Source organism: Struthio camelus, chromosome W, assembly GCF_040807025.1.
Source record: "Struthio camelus isolate bStrCam1 chromosome W, bStrCam1.hap1, whole genome shotgun sequence".
Classification (NCBI taxonomy): domain Eukaryota; kingdom Metazoa; phylum Chordata; class Aves; order Struthioniformes; family Struthionidae; genus Struthio; species Struthio camelus.
In genome coordinates this window covers 49,595,141-49,612,835 of record NC_090981.1, presented here as the reverse complement: position 1 = coordinate 49,612,835, position 17,695 = coordinate 49,595,141, and the positions used below count along the sequence as shown (strand labels likewise).

At 38.8% G+C, this 17,695-nt stretch overlaps 1 protein-coding gene across 5 annotated transcripts in view; it reads left to right on the top strand.

Annotated features, from left to right (window-relative positions):
- Positions 1-7,399, top strand: part of LOC138064044 (probable ATP-dependent RNA helicase DDX4) — a 48,247-nt gene extending 40,848 nt beyond the window's left edge. For all 5 annotated transcript variants that reach the window (XM_068924741.1, XM_068924743.1, XM_068924745.1 and 2 more), the window contains 3 exons: positions 3,087-3,357; positions 3,495-3,602; positions 6,754-7,399. In XM_068924741.1, the coding sequence (XP_068780842.1) occupies positions 3,087-3,357; positions 3,495-3,602; positions 6,754-6,834 (460 nt within the window). In that variant the 3' untranslated portion in view covers positions 6,835-7,399. The remainder of the gene's footprint in view (positions 1-3,086; positions 3,358-3,494; positions 3,603-6,753) is intronic.
- The last annotated feature ends 10,296 nt before the right edge of the window (positions 7,400-17,695 follow it).

Sequence of the window (17,695 nt, the reverse complement as noted above, 5' to 3'; positions counted from 1 at the left end):
GAACCATCTGCGGTCAAGTTTTGAATGTTTTCAAGGGTGGAGACTCCACAGCCTCTCTGGGCAACCTGTTCCAGTGTTCAAACACCCTCACAATGTTTTCTTGTGTTCAAGTGGAATTTGCTGTGTGTGTTTGTCTGGTTTCTCTCATCCTGTCACTGGCCGCTAGTGAGAAGAGCCTGGTCGCATCCTCCTGACCTGCTTGTTTTCCACACATGGCTTTTCTTGTGGACCCGTTAAGTTAATTGGATCTGTCTGTGGAATCTACTTTGAGGGCTCTCTTTGAAACCCTAGTTACTCCTTAAGAGAAGAGGTTCTAGTTTGACCTTGATTGAAGAGTGACTTTAGACTTCCTGCTTGATTACTGCAAGGACCTATCCCAAGTTTATGACAGAAGTCTCTTCTCAAAGCTTAACTGGAATAAAAAGACTAACTTGCTAGATTTGTCCTGTACATAAGGTGTAAGACAGACATGAATATCAATAAGAGTGTCTTTTATTCACATTACTAAGCCTTTCAGAGCAGTTCCTGAATTGGAGGGGAATACCTAGTAGTCCGAGAGACATAGCTACTTGTACGCAACTTGGAGCGTAGTGGATTCCAGCAGAACATGTTATAGAGTTACTTGAGCAGTTTTGGTTATCAGAACATATTTTACCCAGGTTTAAAGTTGCTGTAGCCTCACTCTGAAAGCTTTCTGCCTGGTATTTGAATACCCACATGTTCCTCTCGTGTTCAAGTTCCTGTACTGCTGAAGCATCCAGCACTTGTAGTCCAGCAGATGTGGAATACGAAGGACAGGAGACTTACTTTCAGCTGGTGCATTTTTGGGTGCATAAGAATGCTGCTTGGACAAGGACCACTTCTGGCAAATAATCTTTTTGTTAGTAACAGCTTTTTGATATGTGCTCCACATCTGTCCATCCCTTGATTGCAAATACAGAGAAACCAAAACTATATCCTTGCCTGTGTTGTTAAGGTGGATGCCTGTGTTACTCTTCTGGGCAGTTTTCAATCTGAGTCATAAGTGGCACAACTGCACAAATGTGTCTGTGTAAATACATCATCAAGATCTTGATAATGGATGAGCAGCCTTTTAAGAAACTTGCCTGGTGCATGGAGCAGTATTGGTTTGCTTGGTATGCTTAAATGAATGTTTGTTCAGAACCTTTGTAAGAAGTGGACAAACTTAATGCTAAATAAATTAGAATGTAATAAATACAGCAGAACACATGGCTTGTATGTATTTCTTGTCATCATACGTTGTGATTAAGAAAGATCTTTTTGTGTTAATGGGGTGCTTTTTTGATACGATGTTAAGGAATTCAGGTGGCAGGTATGGAGTTTCCACTCTGTCTTACAGGCTTCGCCAGAGGTGACAAGATAAGTCCAATCATGTATCATGCAGACATGCTGTCGTATCTGCCTCCTTGATGTGTTCATGGACTTTGCAGAGTATTTGTAAGGAGACTGGCCTAAAAAGAATGTTTCTAACTTGTGTTTGTGGGTTACTCAGTAGCATTTGGTCAGGTATACAACACTGAGAAACTTAAGGTCAAATACTCAATAATTCCAGGTCCAAGCCCACCTAAGAAGAGTGTCCATCTCTTAAGCGATGAGCTAACATGCAGTGTCATGGTGGTTGTTTACGCTTCAAAATGTACGTAAGCAAACTGAATTTTGAGATTCACCATCTGAAAACCAACTTTGCAATATTTTTCATCTTTTAACTGGAGGAAGAGACTTTGAAGTTTTGTCAAGAAAACAGTGGTTTGGACAGCGTTCTCATGGAACATCAGAATATTTAGTTTGTAGATATGTTAAAATCGTCGTAGTATACAGATACGAAACATTCGTGTGTATCCTGTGCCCTGTCAGTTCCACAAGTGTATGTGAAGGGTTGTTTTGAGAAGATTTGGCGTTCTGTTCTCAGCTGACTTGTAATACTTAGCTGAATTGCTATTGCAGAACTTGACTTTTGGAGGAGGCTCCTATGCATTTCGTTAGAATTATTACACTGTAAGTTAAGGTACACTTAAGGGTAACTGGGTCCATGCAAGCTGCTAAACTTGTGAATTATACTGATTTGAGATTTACTTCAGTTTTTAAATTGGAAGCTAGTTAGGATGGCTTTCTTAACTGCTGTTCTCTGGGATACCAGTCATACCAGAGTAAACTAAATGGCCTGTTTGGGATTCAACTGAGTACTGTTTTTTCTTTTTCTTTTTTTTTTTAAATTTGTCCTCTGATTTGGACAACAGAAAGGCATCTGTAAAACTCTGCTCTACAATATGTAACTATTAATCTGTAAATACTTAATGTTTAAAAACAACAACAGAAAAAACAAATGTAGCAAACCAATGTTTCTTGCCCTCCTGAGGGTGAGCAAATGCAAATGCTATACTCTTGGCTGGCCACTTTTTGGGATGTCTGATAAATGTCCTGTGCAGGAGGCAAGGTAGACTTCGCCTTTGCTCTCTTGGGTCCCTGCTGCAAAGCATAGTGAAAGTGCTTCTAACTATGGCTTGAAGAAACTTATCAGTAAAGAAGTGGCCCTTCAGGGAGGAGGTGATACATAACTGTCATCTGTAATTGCATGAAGCTATTGCTGCCTTGACACAAAAATTAATTTAAAGAAATATATCTATGACAGAGCACCCTTTGTAGGTATATCTGAATGTCTGGTTTAAAGCATGGAAATAACTTAAATCCTTGAAAATAAAGTCCTGTTGTCTTTGCTCCCCTTTTCTTGATTCTCTAACAGTTGCCTTAGCACCCTTCCTTCTCACTTCACTTCCTCATGCTCATCTTTGAGATAATTGCGTTACCTCTAAGTGGGCCATGCATGTAGTGTTCAAATAGTCCTAATATATGTTTCTTTTTTAAGAAACGTAATTTCTCTAGAGGCTTAGGTTGAAGTTCTTTATGTATCTTACTGTGAATCAGTTAAAATCAGAAAATTCTAAACTGGTAGGTATTTTATACTTCTGTGTGTGAATCTTACTTGCTCTTTAGCTTACGTCTTACTATTACAGTGGGTTTTTGAGGGTTGGTTTTTGACATCTATTCTAACCTTTGTTTTTTTGTAGAGCTAGGGAACAGAGAGAGAGAGAAGTAGCTCTTCGGGATTTTCGATCTGGAAAATGCCCAGTTCTTGTGGCAACTTCAGTGGCAGCAAGAGGCCTGGACATAGAAAATGTTCAGCATGTTATTAATTTCGATCTTCCTTCCACCATTGAAGAGTATGTACACCGAATTGGACGAACTGGTCGTTGTGGAAATACAGGCAAAGCCATTTCTTTCTTTGATAATGGTTCAGATGGCCATCTTGCACAATCTCTAGTTAAAGTGCTTTCAGATGTAAGTTTCAAATCTTACTGTGCTCACTCTTTTATTTTTTGGGACTTTAATAAGTGGCTGCAGGTGTAATTGCAGAACTCTTAATGTGAATTGGTAAAGTAATCAAGGTCTCTAAATTCACTTTTCTGATCATGCAGGCTCAACAGGAGGTTCCAGTTTGGCTAGAAGAAATTGCTTTTAGTGTTCGTGAAACTGGTGTTACTGTGCCAAGGGGAAATGTCTTTACATCAGTTGATACCCGAAAAGTAAGTTTGGAAGCTAATTCAAGTACTGGCTTTTAAAATTTTGCTATGTCAGTATAAAAGCATGTTTAGCTGTATATATTCAAATTAGTGCCACTGAAACTGTTTTGACTGAAATGGTTTCCGTCACCTTAGTTATGCATCTTAAATGCTCATGGTATTTCTGAAACTCATTTTTGATAACTTCTTTGACTGACTTGTACAGCGCAGCCTTAATAGCTGTGTTAGTCTTGATGTGCAGTGTCAAGAATCTCTCTGAGAGAAAAGGTTTGTGTAAATGTGTCCTGAGGCTGTAGTTCCACAGATCTTATAAATCTTGTGCTTGTAGTAAGACATAAAGGAGTTGAAGGAGAACAGACAAGCACTAATGGCAAAACTTGTTCCTCAGTTCAGAGGACTCGTGTTTGGGCCGCTTGTGTTGGTTACTGAGCCACACTTAAAAGGTTTCTACAGAATTCTGAATTAAGTTCTTGCCGTACTACTAACATAGTATCACCTCTAATGGAAAGGGACTCTTTTGTTCCCAATGTCTAATACTTGCTTTCGTATTCTTTTTTTCTTCAGCCTAACCCCATCCTGAGGTTGACTGTATATTTTTATGCTGCTTTGATCGGAACTTTTAAGAAGCTAAGCTTCAGAGCTGTTTTGCTGTAGTTCACTTGCTTAGTGTAGGCTAGAGCTATGTGTATGTATAACTAGGTACAGGATGATGTAAAACAGTTGTAAAATATAGTCTGCATCATTCTTGTAGGCGTACAGATGTCTTGAAACTCTCTTATGCAATTATTGGCTGGGGGTGGGTGGTTCCAGCTTGCCCACAAGACTTAATAGCTTTTGTCTGTCTCTTCACCATTGCATCAGTTGCCTTCATTTACAAGCAGAGCGCTAATGATTCACTTAAATATTATTAATTGCACTGTGGAAAGTTACAGTAGCAGCTTTGGGGAAGCAGTGACCCAAGATCCACTTCATCTTACACTACCTGTATGGAAACTGCTTTCTTATAAACGGTGGCTGCTTCCTAGCTAGGCGGATTTGATCAAAGACAGAAAGTCAAAAGATTATACATAGGCCGCCTCTTTGGAGAAGAGAGCCTTTACACAGGCATGGAAGAAAGGCTTACAGTGTTGTTCTTGATCTTGTTTCCTTGTTCAAAGGGGTCTTTGATCTTTGATAATCTTTGAAGGCTTGTTTAAAACCTTTATTATTGAAAATAACTGGCCCTTGTGATATGCCACCTTATGGGGAAGGGAGTAGCTTTATTTTTTGCTCAGTTGAGTCCTGGTAGTGAGTCCCAGTAGTTTGCAGTATGGAACTGAAAAAGCTTTCTTTAAGGAATCCATGTAAGATGCATGCTAATCTCTTTAGCTTTGATGCAAGGCATGTATCTTTGAGCAAGCCTGCTCCTATTTTCGGTGCTTTTTTTTTTTTTAACTGCTGTTTGATATTTCTTGTTTCTATCTACTTGGATTTTGGTGCCTTTGTTAAAAGCGTCTTGATCTCTTGCTTCTAAGAATTTTATCATGTCACTTGCGTTCCAAATGTAATACTATCTTAAGGACTACTGGGGAAATAAGTACTGCTGCTTGTCTTTGCTTATATCATTTCTGAAGATGGAGTTTCTAAAGTTCAGATCTTCCATTCATGAATTATCTTTTTGCATCCCATAATTAGTGACAGTGCTGTGTTTTAGGTGTATCTATTAAGTCACCTAATCATAGCTGACTTTTTTCCTTTGAGGTCTTCAGGGGACCTCAGTTACATACTTAAGCTTTTATTTCCATTTTACTGTGGAAATGCAATTTCTAGCAGCCATTCTCTTGGATTTTCTGTATGTTTCTGTTCAAAGACTCTTTTTATCTAGATTGTTTCCAGAGGTGGATCTCATCAACCTTTGAATCTAGATTCATAGATACATCTCTAATCTTTGCAAGGAGTTTGATCTCCCAGCACTTCATGAAGTCTGTCACTTCTGAGTGAGGGTGGAGTTTGTCCTTTGTGTCCTTGACCTCTGAGTTACAAAATCTGGCTGTGACTCTTGGTCCACTCACTTTTGAACAGAAAAGTCCTTCCCTTCCCTGCCTTGAGAATCAGGAACTTTTTTTCTAATCAACTCCTAGTTAGAGAACCTTAGAAAATCATTGCTTGCAACTTCAGTCTCTTCAATTTTGTTTTTCTTTACAGCTGGTGACATCATTAACCTTGAAGTTCTTGAAAAGGACACAAAGTTCTTTTTCAGTTTAACCCTGCCAGAAGTGCCCCAAACAGTTGCAAATAGCTTTCAGCGTTTTAATCCTTAACGCTTAGGGCAAAGGCCACATTATAAATACTTGTTCGTCCTGTTGGTGGTGCTGCTGCTTCTAATCACTTCATTGAGGCCTTTTGAAGTCAGTGATTCTAACAAACTGCATGTTCCTATTCAGCTTTTTTTAAATTGACTATTAAAGCTGGTTTTTCTACTTTTTATAGTCGGCATACTTCTCTGTTCTCTCTTAAAAAATGGCTCGTATCTGTTGTTTTGTTCTGGATGCTACTGTAACTGTATCAGCTGGAATAGGTCTCTTCTGTAACACGGGCATGTTGTTCAATAACGTTTATTCTCTCTTTCCTGGGGAATAAAGCAAACCTGATGTGTATGTAATCACTTTTTTTTTTTTTCAAACTGCGTGCTTAAAAGACCATTTTATAATAGTGAATTTGAACAAGGAATCTGGAGGCTCTTATTTGATCACTTAAGAACAATTTTGTAGGTCACCAGGCTTAATTCCCAAGTAAAATCCTTTTGAAAAAAGGAAAGTAATGCAGACAGTGGTTCTTAAGAAGTGGAGAAGGAAAAATTTTCCCCAAAGCTGTGGTGAACTGTTTGGGTAATAGAAGAAGCTTGGCTTTGAACAGAAGTCTCTGACAACTTGGAGAAAGGTTAATCTTTCACCTGATACAATCTGAGGCTGGTAAAAATGCATTAATTTTGGATTAGAGTCTAAACACCTAATGCACAGAAGTTTGATAGACGCTTCTTTACTTAAAATGTGATGTTTAATGACATTTAGTGAGTTGTGTATGCAGAAGGGTAAAATTGCTTTTTAATAGCTTTTGTTAAAGGATTGAATGTGGGTGTTAAACTGGTTCTAAACTAGTATCTGTTATTTCCTAGAATTATGAAGGCAGAGGCATCACCAACCCAGGAGGAATGAGAACGTCATGCGCTTCAAGTGCATTTGAGTCATGGGATTAAAACTCATTTGGTACCAAACTAGATTGTTTTATGTTGTGCTTTAAGTGAGTTGTTGCACTTACTGTTCCTTATTGTTGAGCTTTATGGAACGCTTAATGTTTAAAGACTAGCTGGTATCATATAATAATGCCTGCAACAATGTATGTGTACTCAGTTATGATGAACCCTGTGATTATCCCTTCATGTAAGAAGGCAAAAGCCATTTTTAGGAGACACTTCAGGTATTTCTTAAAGTGTTAATTCTTTCAGTAAGAGTTCACTGATACTTGGCAGCTTCTATGTTGCTATAAAGATGTGGAACTTGATCCTTGTTTATTTTGTAAGTGGAAAATAGATTTACTGAGAATTACCACTTTGTTATCAAAACTTTGCATGGGAAAATAGTGTTGTGAAAACCTGTTTTGGGAAAGGCATCCATGTAAAGAGCTCATCTAAACTTAATGTCTTAATGTCCGTTCCTATGTCTACAGGTCAGTTATAAAATTTGTACCAAATGATGAGATGATTTATCCTAAGGTGCTGTCAAACATCTTGTAAACACTTACTTAATAAATACTTGAGGATCATGTTGTGTGTTGGTGGTTTGTTCCCATGACAAACGTACAAAAAGGCCCATGTCATTTCATGAACTGCTGCATATATTCATGTATTTCCATAAGGAACCAAGAAGTTCAGTGGCTCTATCCACAACTCATCTGAAATGGATGCTTGCACAGAGCTGTCTTTTGAGAAGGATGGAGCCCCATGTTGCATCTAGTATAATGTTTCTGCCTTTATGACAAGCATGCACACTGTTCTGTTACCTCTCTTGTGGAAAAAACTTGGTTGAGAGCTGTCCAGAACCTTTTCCTAGACTTGTAGAAGCTGTGGAGGGTAAGCAGACACTCTCAGCTGTGTTGTGAGACAATTTCTTTAAAGTTGCTATTTCTCTGAGTATTTTTGGATTTTCTAGAGCAATAGACTATGAAGGTGCATACCACTGTACCCCAAAGGGAAACACCAACGCTGTGTAGTTTGTTTCTGACATATCTTGCACAGCTGAACAAGCTTCTGTCATATTCTCTGGTATTCAGCACACAGAATGCTGAACACTATTTCTTGTTCAGCCTTTCCACTTAACATAGGCAAATAATGCTTTTAGCACTGCTTACAAGACTGAGGGTCTAATCCCAAGGTTTGTGAAAATCAGAACTAACTTAAGCTGTACCATGGAATTGGTTACTGCAGCAAAGCATTCTGCTGTTTTTACTTTTGTAGAAATGCTTAAATACCTACTTAATTTTTTGCACAATATGTAGCAGTCAAAAAAGTAGCTGTGTAGTTGCAGTGAATTGAAGTGAAGGTGTACTTAAAGGGCAGTTCACGAGCAGAAAATGTATTTAAGCTTGAAGTCTGTTGTTCACAGTGCAGCATCCTGGGCATTGTGACTCTTTCTCCTGACAAGTCTCCTTGAGGATTTTTATATCCATTCTGAATTTCAGTCAACTTCAGGGTGCTTTTGGTTGCTGGCTGCAATAAACGTGACTGAGATACATGATTTCCAGAGGAAGCTGTACAGCTGAAGTCTTCCATTTCTATGAGAAGAAACCAAAGTAACTAGTCATAGGTTACTGCTATCCTAAAAGAAACCTTCAAAGGGATCCTGACTTACAACCTTGTTTTAAGGACCACTTCCTTAGGTTCTGGCATCCATCTGCTTTTATCCCTGGGCACTTTTTTCGTTTGTGTTACCTCCTAGCCTATGCCTCTTGGGTGAGGGGGAAGTCTGCCTAACTGACTAGAAAGAGCTGTTCTGGCCCTATTATCTAGCTTTTAGTGCAAGTGATGGTGCTGTTCTCGTTTGAAGCTGCTGTTGCTGTAATGCTATGTCGCATCTTGCTATGTCACTTTTTTTTTTAAGTGCTGCATGAAAAACTAAACATGATGAAACTTCATCTACTTCAGAGGAGATAAGAGATGAAGGTACAACTTGCCATACCTGCCAAGATATCAGTCTAGCAATTAAAGGCCATAAAAAGATGTGATGGGTGGAAGCTAAAGCTGCAGAAACTCAGGCTTGCATTTTATTCGTAATTTGTAGATTAATGACTAGGATAACTTTAGTACCTACTACAGTTCATTAAATATAACATCTCAAGGACTCCTACAAGATTTAAGAGTTCGTATACAAAGTGTATATTAGAACTCATAAGCTCCCTTAACTTAAATATTTTCACAAAAGACTATTCCTTTTTTTGTAACCTGGAATGGATGGGAAGGGGGTTGGTAATCTGTTTAAAGGTAAAACTGAAAGGAGTATGGGTATGTGTGTGCACATGTGCAGTAACTTTGCAAAGGTATGTGTTTGCTTACATTTACTGTTTCAGTACTCTATCCTTTATAAGGACTCTTGCATGTTGTCTGTCCATGCATGGGCTTTCTATGTTTATTTCTTCATGTTTCCAGATAAAAAGAAGTTGCACAGGACTTGCAGTAACTTGCCTGTATGCTATCCTAAAATATTGTACCTCTTTAAGTGACATTGTGCATCTGCGAACTGTATCTTCCTCTTCTGCTTCAGGTACACGTATATATGCCTCAGTATCTAGTTTATCAGAAATTAAGTAGAATAGTTTCTCTAAGACAAAAAGGTAATAACTAGATGACTTCAACAATGTAATTGGAAGCGCACTGAATAACGGGTCATATCATTTGGAACTTTTGGTGAAGTATCTGTCTGGAACACTTGATGGCACTGTGTTTGCAAACATTTGTGTTTAATTTCCCTTTTATGAAGGTACATATTTAGTAAGTTTAAAACAGTACTGCAGGGGACTGCCTTACCCTGGGTAAGGCGGGCTTCAGTTTTGTATGTTCTGTTATGCAGAACTGTTTTTCTTACCTGTGCTTTTTACAACTTGAATCTCTTTTTTTTTTCCTGTATGTTCAGAACTGCCCCTTTCCTTAGGGAATAAAACTGGCTGCTACTTTCACTTAAGTAGTTCCTGAAGATGGTAGGAGTTGGCAGAAGCAAATGTTTTTGAGTTCTGAAGTGGCTCTTTTTATTGCTACATCATTTAAAAAACAAACATTACTAGAATGGTAGTTCTAGTATGAATTTATACAATGATTTACTCATTTATACAGTGATTTCCAAATGTAGAATTTCTTTAAATCAGACTTACCTTTTTTTTTTGGAGGCTGGAGAATGGCAAACTGAAGAACCAAGTCTGTCAATGAACTTTATCTGATCAGATACGAAAAGTTGCTCAAAAAAGGGGGAGGAGGGTTAGGAGTAGAGAACTGCAGAAGAGAATTGGGAATCACAGTTGCAGGAAACTGTAGTCCCTTCTTGAATACTGAGTTTTGTCTTAAGCTTTCAGCCTCTCCTGCAACTTTTTACATATATATTAATCTGTGGAGAAACATTTCAGTTTTATTCTCAAGTGAGGGAAAAGCCTGGTAAAGGTAAGCGTGTGGGGGATGTTAATTAACGGCATTGCCAAGTGCCTCTGTTATTTTGATTTCTGCACTCAAATAAGTAATTATATATTGATGCAGAAAATATTTTGAAAGTCTTACTGAAGAAATATTCTGCCTTTGTACGCATATGTGTATGTATGTGTGTATACATATACACATACATATAAATAAATACCTTCTTCATGTAAAGAGTTTTGTATGGGAAGTCATATGTCACTTATCTTGCAGTTCTTTGAGTAATTACCTTTGAGTAATCTCAAACATAGGGATCCTTAAAATTGAGCAAGGCTGGCTTAGGCCTAGCCTTCATAGGGACAAGTAGTTTCAGTCCCCTAGCTGCCAGTTTTATGATTAGCACATCTCAAGCAGCTCACTTTTTCCCTCCTGCTTGTACAGGACGGAGCAAATGGCGCCTGTCACTTACTGTCAAAGCTCTTATGCGCAGACAAGAGTCCAGTTGTTCTGCGGGTGGTGGTTGTGATGAGTGTTCTTAAAAGGCTTCATTCCTCTTGGATGCCTCTACTCTCTGCAGTGATATGCTAACCTTGGGTCCTTGCGCATTTTTTCCTGTCATCACCTTGGTTTTTATACAACAAATGGTGTTTGTGTTGGAGATGAGTTCAAGATTAAGCTGGGGGCTTTTAACAGTCTAGCATTACAAAATTCCAGCAAGCCTTCTTCCCTTCAGCAGTACGCTGAATGCTGCATGTTTTTATTTCTGTGACGTTGCAATGGTAACCTACTCGGAGAAAGTTCAGGCACTGTATTTTCTGGTGGGATGAGTTTGCCATCGGAGTCTGCAATCGTGAGGGTGAAAAGGAAGGAGAGCTTTAGAGGTGATTTTTAGGAAATGTTCATTAACTTTGGATGCTGGTCAGAGCAGCAGTCCTGGGAATAGGAAAGAGCAAGTGAAGTCAAGGGGTTCTTTTGCATGGCTGAAAAATGAAGGAGAAACAGCCAAGAGGACTGTTCAAGCAAGTGCTTGCTTTAATCAATAGACAGTTTTCCTTTTCTGAAATAAGCTGTGGCTCCGTATCTGGCATAAATACTAGTCCCTGTAGACGTTCTCCATTTAGCGTTGCAGCTGTTGGGACATTTGGGGGCAGGGCAACTGGATATTCTGTGAGCTCCTACAATGGAAATATGCTGGAATGGACGTCTGCTCTGATCTTGGAAGCCTGACAGATATATGCATGGCTGTTTTTTATTAGTGGTGAGTCTGTGATCAGTGGTATCATTATGCAGTTTTTCAGAGCACATGGCAAAACTCAGCTCTCTCTTTCCTTTTCTTTTTTTCCCTGAGATACCTGAAACGATTCTCATAATTGTATTTAGTATATTTGAATGTATCAAAAGAAGAAATAAAACTGTCTATTTTTTTTTAGCTGTTCTTTACACACCATGGTTGTCCTGGTGCATCACTCCATATTGCTACAATTTGAATACATGAGATGTGTTTAATATCCTTTGTTTTCTGGGACTTGACCCAGTGATAAAAATGTGTGGTTTTGGGTTCTGTCTCTTGGACTTCCACCCTAGCATTGTCCAAGTCCTGTACTGATGAAAAGCCTTGCTATTCTCTTTAGATATATGGGCACTAATATATAATACAATACCATGTGGTATGAATCTCACAGCATACAGCTGTGGTTGTAAACAATAGCATCCTTTTAGTTTATATGAATGTTCTTCTCGCTAGCTTGCAGCTAGACTGCATGCCTAGTCCTCTGTAATCAGGGTGTGGATTTGACCAAGAAGGTCAGGCATCATATCTTAAAGTAAGCAGGCACAGACACTTTGGAAATAATGATCATGAATCAAAATAGTAAGAGGTAATGATGTTTGTTTATGAAGAAAGCTTGTTGGTATATCAGTACAGAGGAAGGCTAAGAAATTGCATGAAGGACTGAACACTTCATGAGTAAAAATGCATGGGAGAAAAAACATTATGATGAGTTTCAGGCTTAAAGCAGTTGGAAACAAACCAACTGACCAACCACAAACCTGCAGTAGAAAAGGAGCTGGGAGTTCTGGCTGATCACAAGATGACTGAAGTGCCAATTTTAAGCAGCTGTAAAGAAAATATTCTAGGGTGCATAAAGGAAGTGAAGGAGTGCTTGATCCTCAAGTTTGCAGGTGATGCCAGACTGCAGGGAGCAGTCAGTGTGCTCAAGAGCAAGGCTGCCATCCAGAGGGACCAGGACAGGCTGGAGGAATGGGCCTTGTGTGGTTCAGCCTGGACCAATGCCAAGCCCTGTCCCTGGGAAGGCAGAGCCCCTGGCAGCAGTCCAGGCTGGTCATGGACTGCCTGGGAGCAGCTCTGGAGAAGTGTCCTGGGGGACGGAAAGCTGCAAAGGAGCCAGCTGGCTCAGGGGCATAGCCAGGAGAAGGGAGGAAAATGACTATCCCCCTTGACTTGGCGCTACTTAAGCAACACCTAGATACTCTGGTTTTGGGCTCCCCAGTGCAGTACAGGACAGGTTCTGCCAAACTGGAGGGAGGCCAGTGGAGGGCCACCGAGATGCTACCCTACAAGGATTCTTCGTTGAGAAGACGGAGATGGGCTCCGCACAGTAGTGCGTGGTTGCAGGATGAGAGACAATGGGCATAAGTTGAAACCAGGGAGGTTCAGACTGCATATAAAGGAAGCCTTTTCCCCATGGGGACAATCCAGCAGTGGAGTAGACTGCCCAGAGAGGGCATGTGGTCTCCATCCTTGGAGGTTTTCAAGACTGGACTGGATAAATCCTTAGCCACATGGTCTGACCTCTTTGCTGAAGCTGCTTTGAGCAGGAGGTTGAACCAGAGACCTTCTGAGGTCCTTTCCAACTTGAATTATCCTATGATCTGAAATATTTTTGGAGGAGATAGAAGTGAAGAAGGCTGGCTGAGATTGTAGTCATCTGTGTCCAAGATGAATTGAAGTAGTGGTAGGTCCGGTAAAGGATTACTAGGATAGTCAGAGGAATGGAGCAGGTGACTAGTTCAGAGAAGGTTAGTTTCGATTTTTTTTTTTCTAGGCTAAAGTGAGATTTGCTCTTTATGGGACACATGTAAAACACAATGTTGACAGTAATGGTTCTGTTCTTGCTGCTAATAGAGTGTAAGCTTGAATGTAAACAATGCCCAATTTTAATCAGATACTTGTGGGCTATGGAGTGTAGTTCTAAGGGATTTGCAAACAGTAGCTGAAAAAAGCTGACAGGATGGCTGAAATTGCTAATTAGGGGCTGCACCTCCCCACTGAAAAATGAAGGGCATAGGAATTGGAGGGTTGAAAACAGCTGTTTCAAGCAAAAGTTGAGAGCAATACAAGGTGTATAGTGTATTTTCAAAGCTACATTTAATCTCAAGATTGTTTCAAATCCTCTATAACGTTTTGAAACACAGCAAAGCAAACTATAATCAAGTCCTAATGAATAGTCTGTTTTGAAAATGCCTTTTTAATTGTTTCTCCATTCTCCTGCAAATTAAAAAAAGAGAGAGAGAATGGACCTGTCCTTCCTTTCAGTTGGGGCAGGAGATAGAAAGCAACCTAGCCAGACATTTTTTCTTTAACGTGTCAACTAGGATTACATACAACATACATCCATTTTGGATGTGAGGCAGACTGAAACTTTAATGCTTAATTGTAATGTGTGCTGCTTTAGTGTCTTAGTGTGTTAAAATGAGAAAATTGACTGAACTGGCTATTTGACAGTTGCAGGGAATTTTCTGGTGACATAGGGGCATGTTATTATATCTGTCAAAACATTGTCCTCCGCAGCAACATATATGGGTGATTTTAAGGCCAGATTCGGCTGCCGTGGTCTTTAAGTATTATCAAAGATGGATATTTATGCTGTTGTGCCATACTGTAGTTCTGTCATGGCAGATTTTATTGTCTAGGGATATATTGTATATGTTTAATTTCAGTCTTCAGCAATAATATTTCTTAAAAACTTAGTGCTGTTTTAGATTTTTTTTTTACGCTATGAGTTACCTCCATCTCTTCTCAGCTATAGTAGTCAATAAGCAGCATTAGAAGAAATCATATACCTATGGAATGTGGACCAAGGATATAAAGTCTTGCATTCAAGTGCATTCTCTTCAAATTTATCTGTTTTCTATTTTTTCTTATTAACTTAAATTAACTTTAAGAAAACAATTGGAATCAGATGGGACACTAAATCCAGGCTATAGTTCAACAGTGCTTGAAATACATAAAGATTATATTAAGTGTTTTTCCTACTATTTTCTTCAAAATAACTGTACAATCTTTGGCACTCCTGAACGCAGTCAGTTTGGCTTGTATTTCTTTTTATGAAGCAGAAGTGAAAATACTACAGTGAGGAAGGAAAATTAGAGGAACTCCTTTGTGTTGTGGGAGATCAGGGATTCAGTTCTCTGTTCCAGCATGGTTAGGCAAATCATTTGGGAGCCAGACGCTACTAAAAATGTCCATCTTCCTCTTTATGCTCCTAAATAGTTGCAGAAATCTGACCTGTTGTCTGTCTGTCTGTCTTCATCCAGTTAACTTGAGAGGCAACAGAAAATAGAATGCGTATGAGTTGCAGAATAGATACCAGCTTTGGAGTGGCATACAGTGGGGCCAGGAGCCATATTTTAAGATGACAAAACTGAGACGTAATGGTCCCAAGGATCTTTTGAATGCGAAGAGCCTTGCTTAGAGATTCAAGATGCCGCAAATCTGACAATTAACAGAATTTGTCTTTTGGGACCTTTTTGCCTCTCGGAGGCTGGTGTGTGCATGTTTGTGTGTTGCTGTCCTTCCTACTTGCTGCCCTCTAATTTGGATAAGTGAAATGCCTAATGGCATATCACCTGTGAAAGACGACAGCTCCAGAAATAACATGCAATCTTCTCCAAGCCGGGTGTGGTGTATCGGTAAAGAAGAATGTATGATAAGCCATTAACAGATAAGTAACAGTTTTTCATTTTTTGGTCTTTGTTTGTGAGAAACTTGCTTTTAATTTAGGTAGTTATTACTATAAACTATAACTCTTCTTGAAGTGGGCACTTTTTGTTGGAAGTAACTAGTGTGGTTGTGGTCTTAACTGGGAATCTATGCTTTTTGTGGTCTTGTTAGAAAAAATTAGAGGAAATAGTGTCTCATGGTCTTGCCATTAAAACCATGTGGGATTCTCTGATTAACAGATTAATCAAATGATTTCACATAATCTGTTTGTACAAATGGGCATAACTAATCCTTGGTAATAGTTGTAAAAGGTTTGGGGAAGTTTGCATTATCATAGGATGAAACCATTTTAAAAATGTCTGTAGTAAACCTCCAGAGGCAAAACTCTGGGGATAAAATGTCCCTTCTTTGCCAGCATTTTAACAGATTGCAATTACAGCTGATGTTACGGTGTTGCAATACTGTAAAGGAAGCTATGACAGGAAGGAAGTATTGCATCCTTCTCTATTATGAAATGGATAACGGCTTTGTGGTCATCTTTGGAAAACACCTGATTCTTTTTCTTGAGGAATAAATCCTCTCTAGACCAGAGATTAAGAATGTTTGCAAGCAATTACATATTCATCTATTTTAAAAACTTTTTACACTGGTTACACTTGAGTAGTTGCTCTCTGTGTATTATAACAATTAGAACCCTTCCTATCCATTTTCTTAGGTTTGGACAATTTGCATATGCCTGCTACTAAAACTAGATTAAATTTAAGTAATTTAGCTGTTGTACATCATTGCTTGTTCAGAGTGATAAAGCCATAATACCTTTTTTGATGTACTGAGGTGAAAGTAAGGCCACAGGCATAAACTGGTAGTTTAAGAGCATGGTAAGTTTTGAGGATACTAGAATTCAGTGCTGCTGTTGTGGAATTTCATGTTCTTTTAAACAGAAATCCAAGAAGGGCAGTTAATTTTTTTCTTCCACCACTTAAATAACCCCTTGTTCCTGATGCTAGTACATTTTTTGACAACAAATAGCTTACCTAATGAAAACCAGAAATACTCAGAAGCTGATTACACTCTGACTACTTTCAACTGGATTTTTTTCCCACACACAAGCTAAATCAGCTGGAAATAGAATGTCACTGTTGTTGTTTGTGCATTCTGCAGTGGCTTAAGCCAATGAAAGTCGGTGCAACCACTGTTCCGGTCCCTCCCCTTTAGATTTAAGGGGATGAGGCAGTTCAGATCCCCAAACCAGAAGAAATCAGTCTAACAAAAGTGAAGGATTTTCTGTTGATTTAGTGCTCTGAGTTAGATTATCGAAGGGTCTGTGCACCACTACTGGCATAAGAGAAGTCAGGAACGTCAAAAGAGACAACGGAAGGACTAGGGCAGTGTCATCTTAATGTCAACTTATACTGTTGTGGAAATGTACCTTTTATAAACTGAAAATAATACATCCTGATGCACAGTTTCATCTTACTACTGACTAGAACAAAATGATTTTCCTTCATATGGCATAGCTATGCAAATGTGTGCATTTGATCTCATTATAAAGTAGTTGAAATGCAGCCCAATTTGCACTGTAACTTTAGAACCATGCTACAAGTGCTCCATGATGTAAATCTGCCATGATGGCAGATCTGAAATTATATTGAATTATATTGACTAACTTTAATACTATTGTGCAATGAAGCTGTGGCTTCTGAAGCAGTTAGAATTTCCAAGCATAAATACAAGCTATTGGGGTTTTTTGCTGCTGTGGCTATTGGGAGAGCCTTTTTTTCAAAGATATCAGCTGTCCTTTCAATAGTTAGAAATAGAAGATATACAAGAATTAAGAATTGTTTTATAAAAAGAAATTAAAATAGTTAAAACATAGTTTTTTTGTTTTTTTGTTTTTTTATAATAACCCTTCTCTAGCTACAAAAGCTACCAGTAAGAATGTGGTGTGGCTACCTTTGAACTTCTATAAAAATAAATACAGGTCTCAGTAAATCAGGTCATCTCTTACAGACTTTATTAACATGCTCTAATTAAAGTTAACTTGATAATGAAAAGAACAAAAAGCCTCCTTTAGAAACCAAACATAATGTTTTTTTTTCTGGCTCCCTTCACAATTAAGTTATGATTATAAGTCCAGGAATTATGGCTTTGGTATTTGAATTAGCCAATACTTTGTTCCCAATATGGGGAAAATGTGTGCTTTTCAAGAGAATGGCTCATCAAGGTCTGGGTGAAGGCTTTGTATCCTCATAGGGAAAAAAAAAATTCCTGTAAGGACTGGAGAGCCACAGGAAGAGAAAGGATAGATGGAAAGAGCAGAGTGAAGGGGAGAGGTAGATTTGCTCTTGCTTTGGCTACGGAATAGCAAGGTAAAGTAACAAATGTGCTTAGGAGATGCTGCTTTCTCACACTAGTTACTACCATGTGCACCTTGAGTTTAACCTTGGCAACAGCAATGAGCAATGGCTTTTCAGGATGCTG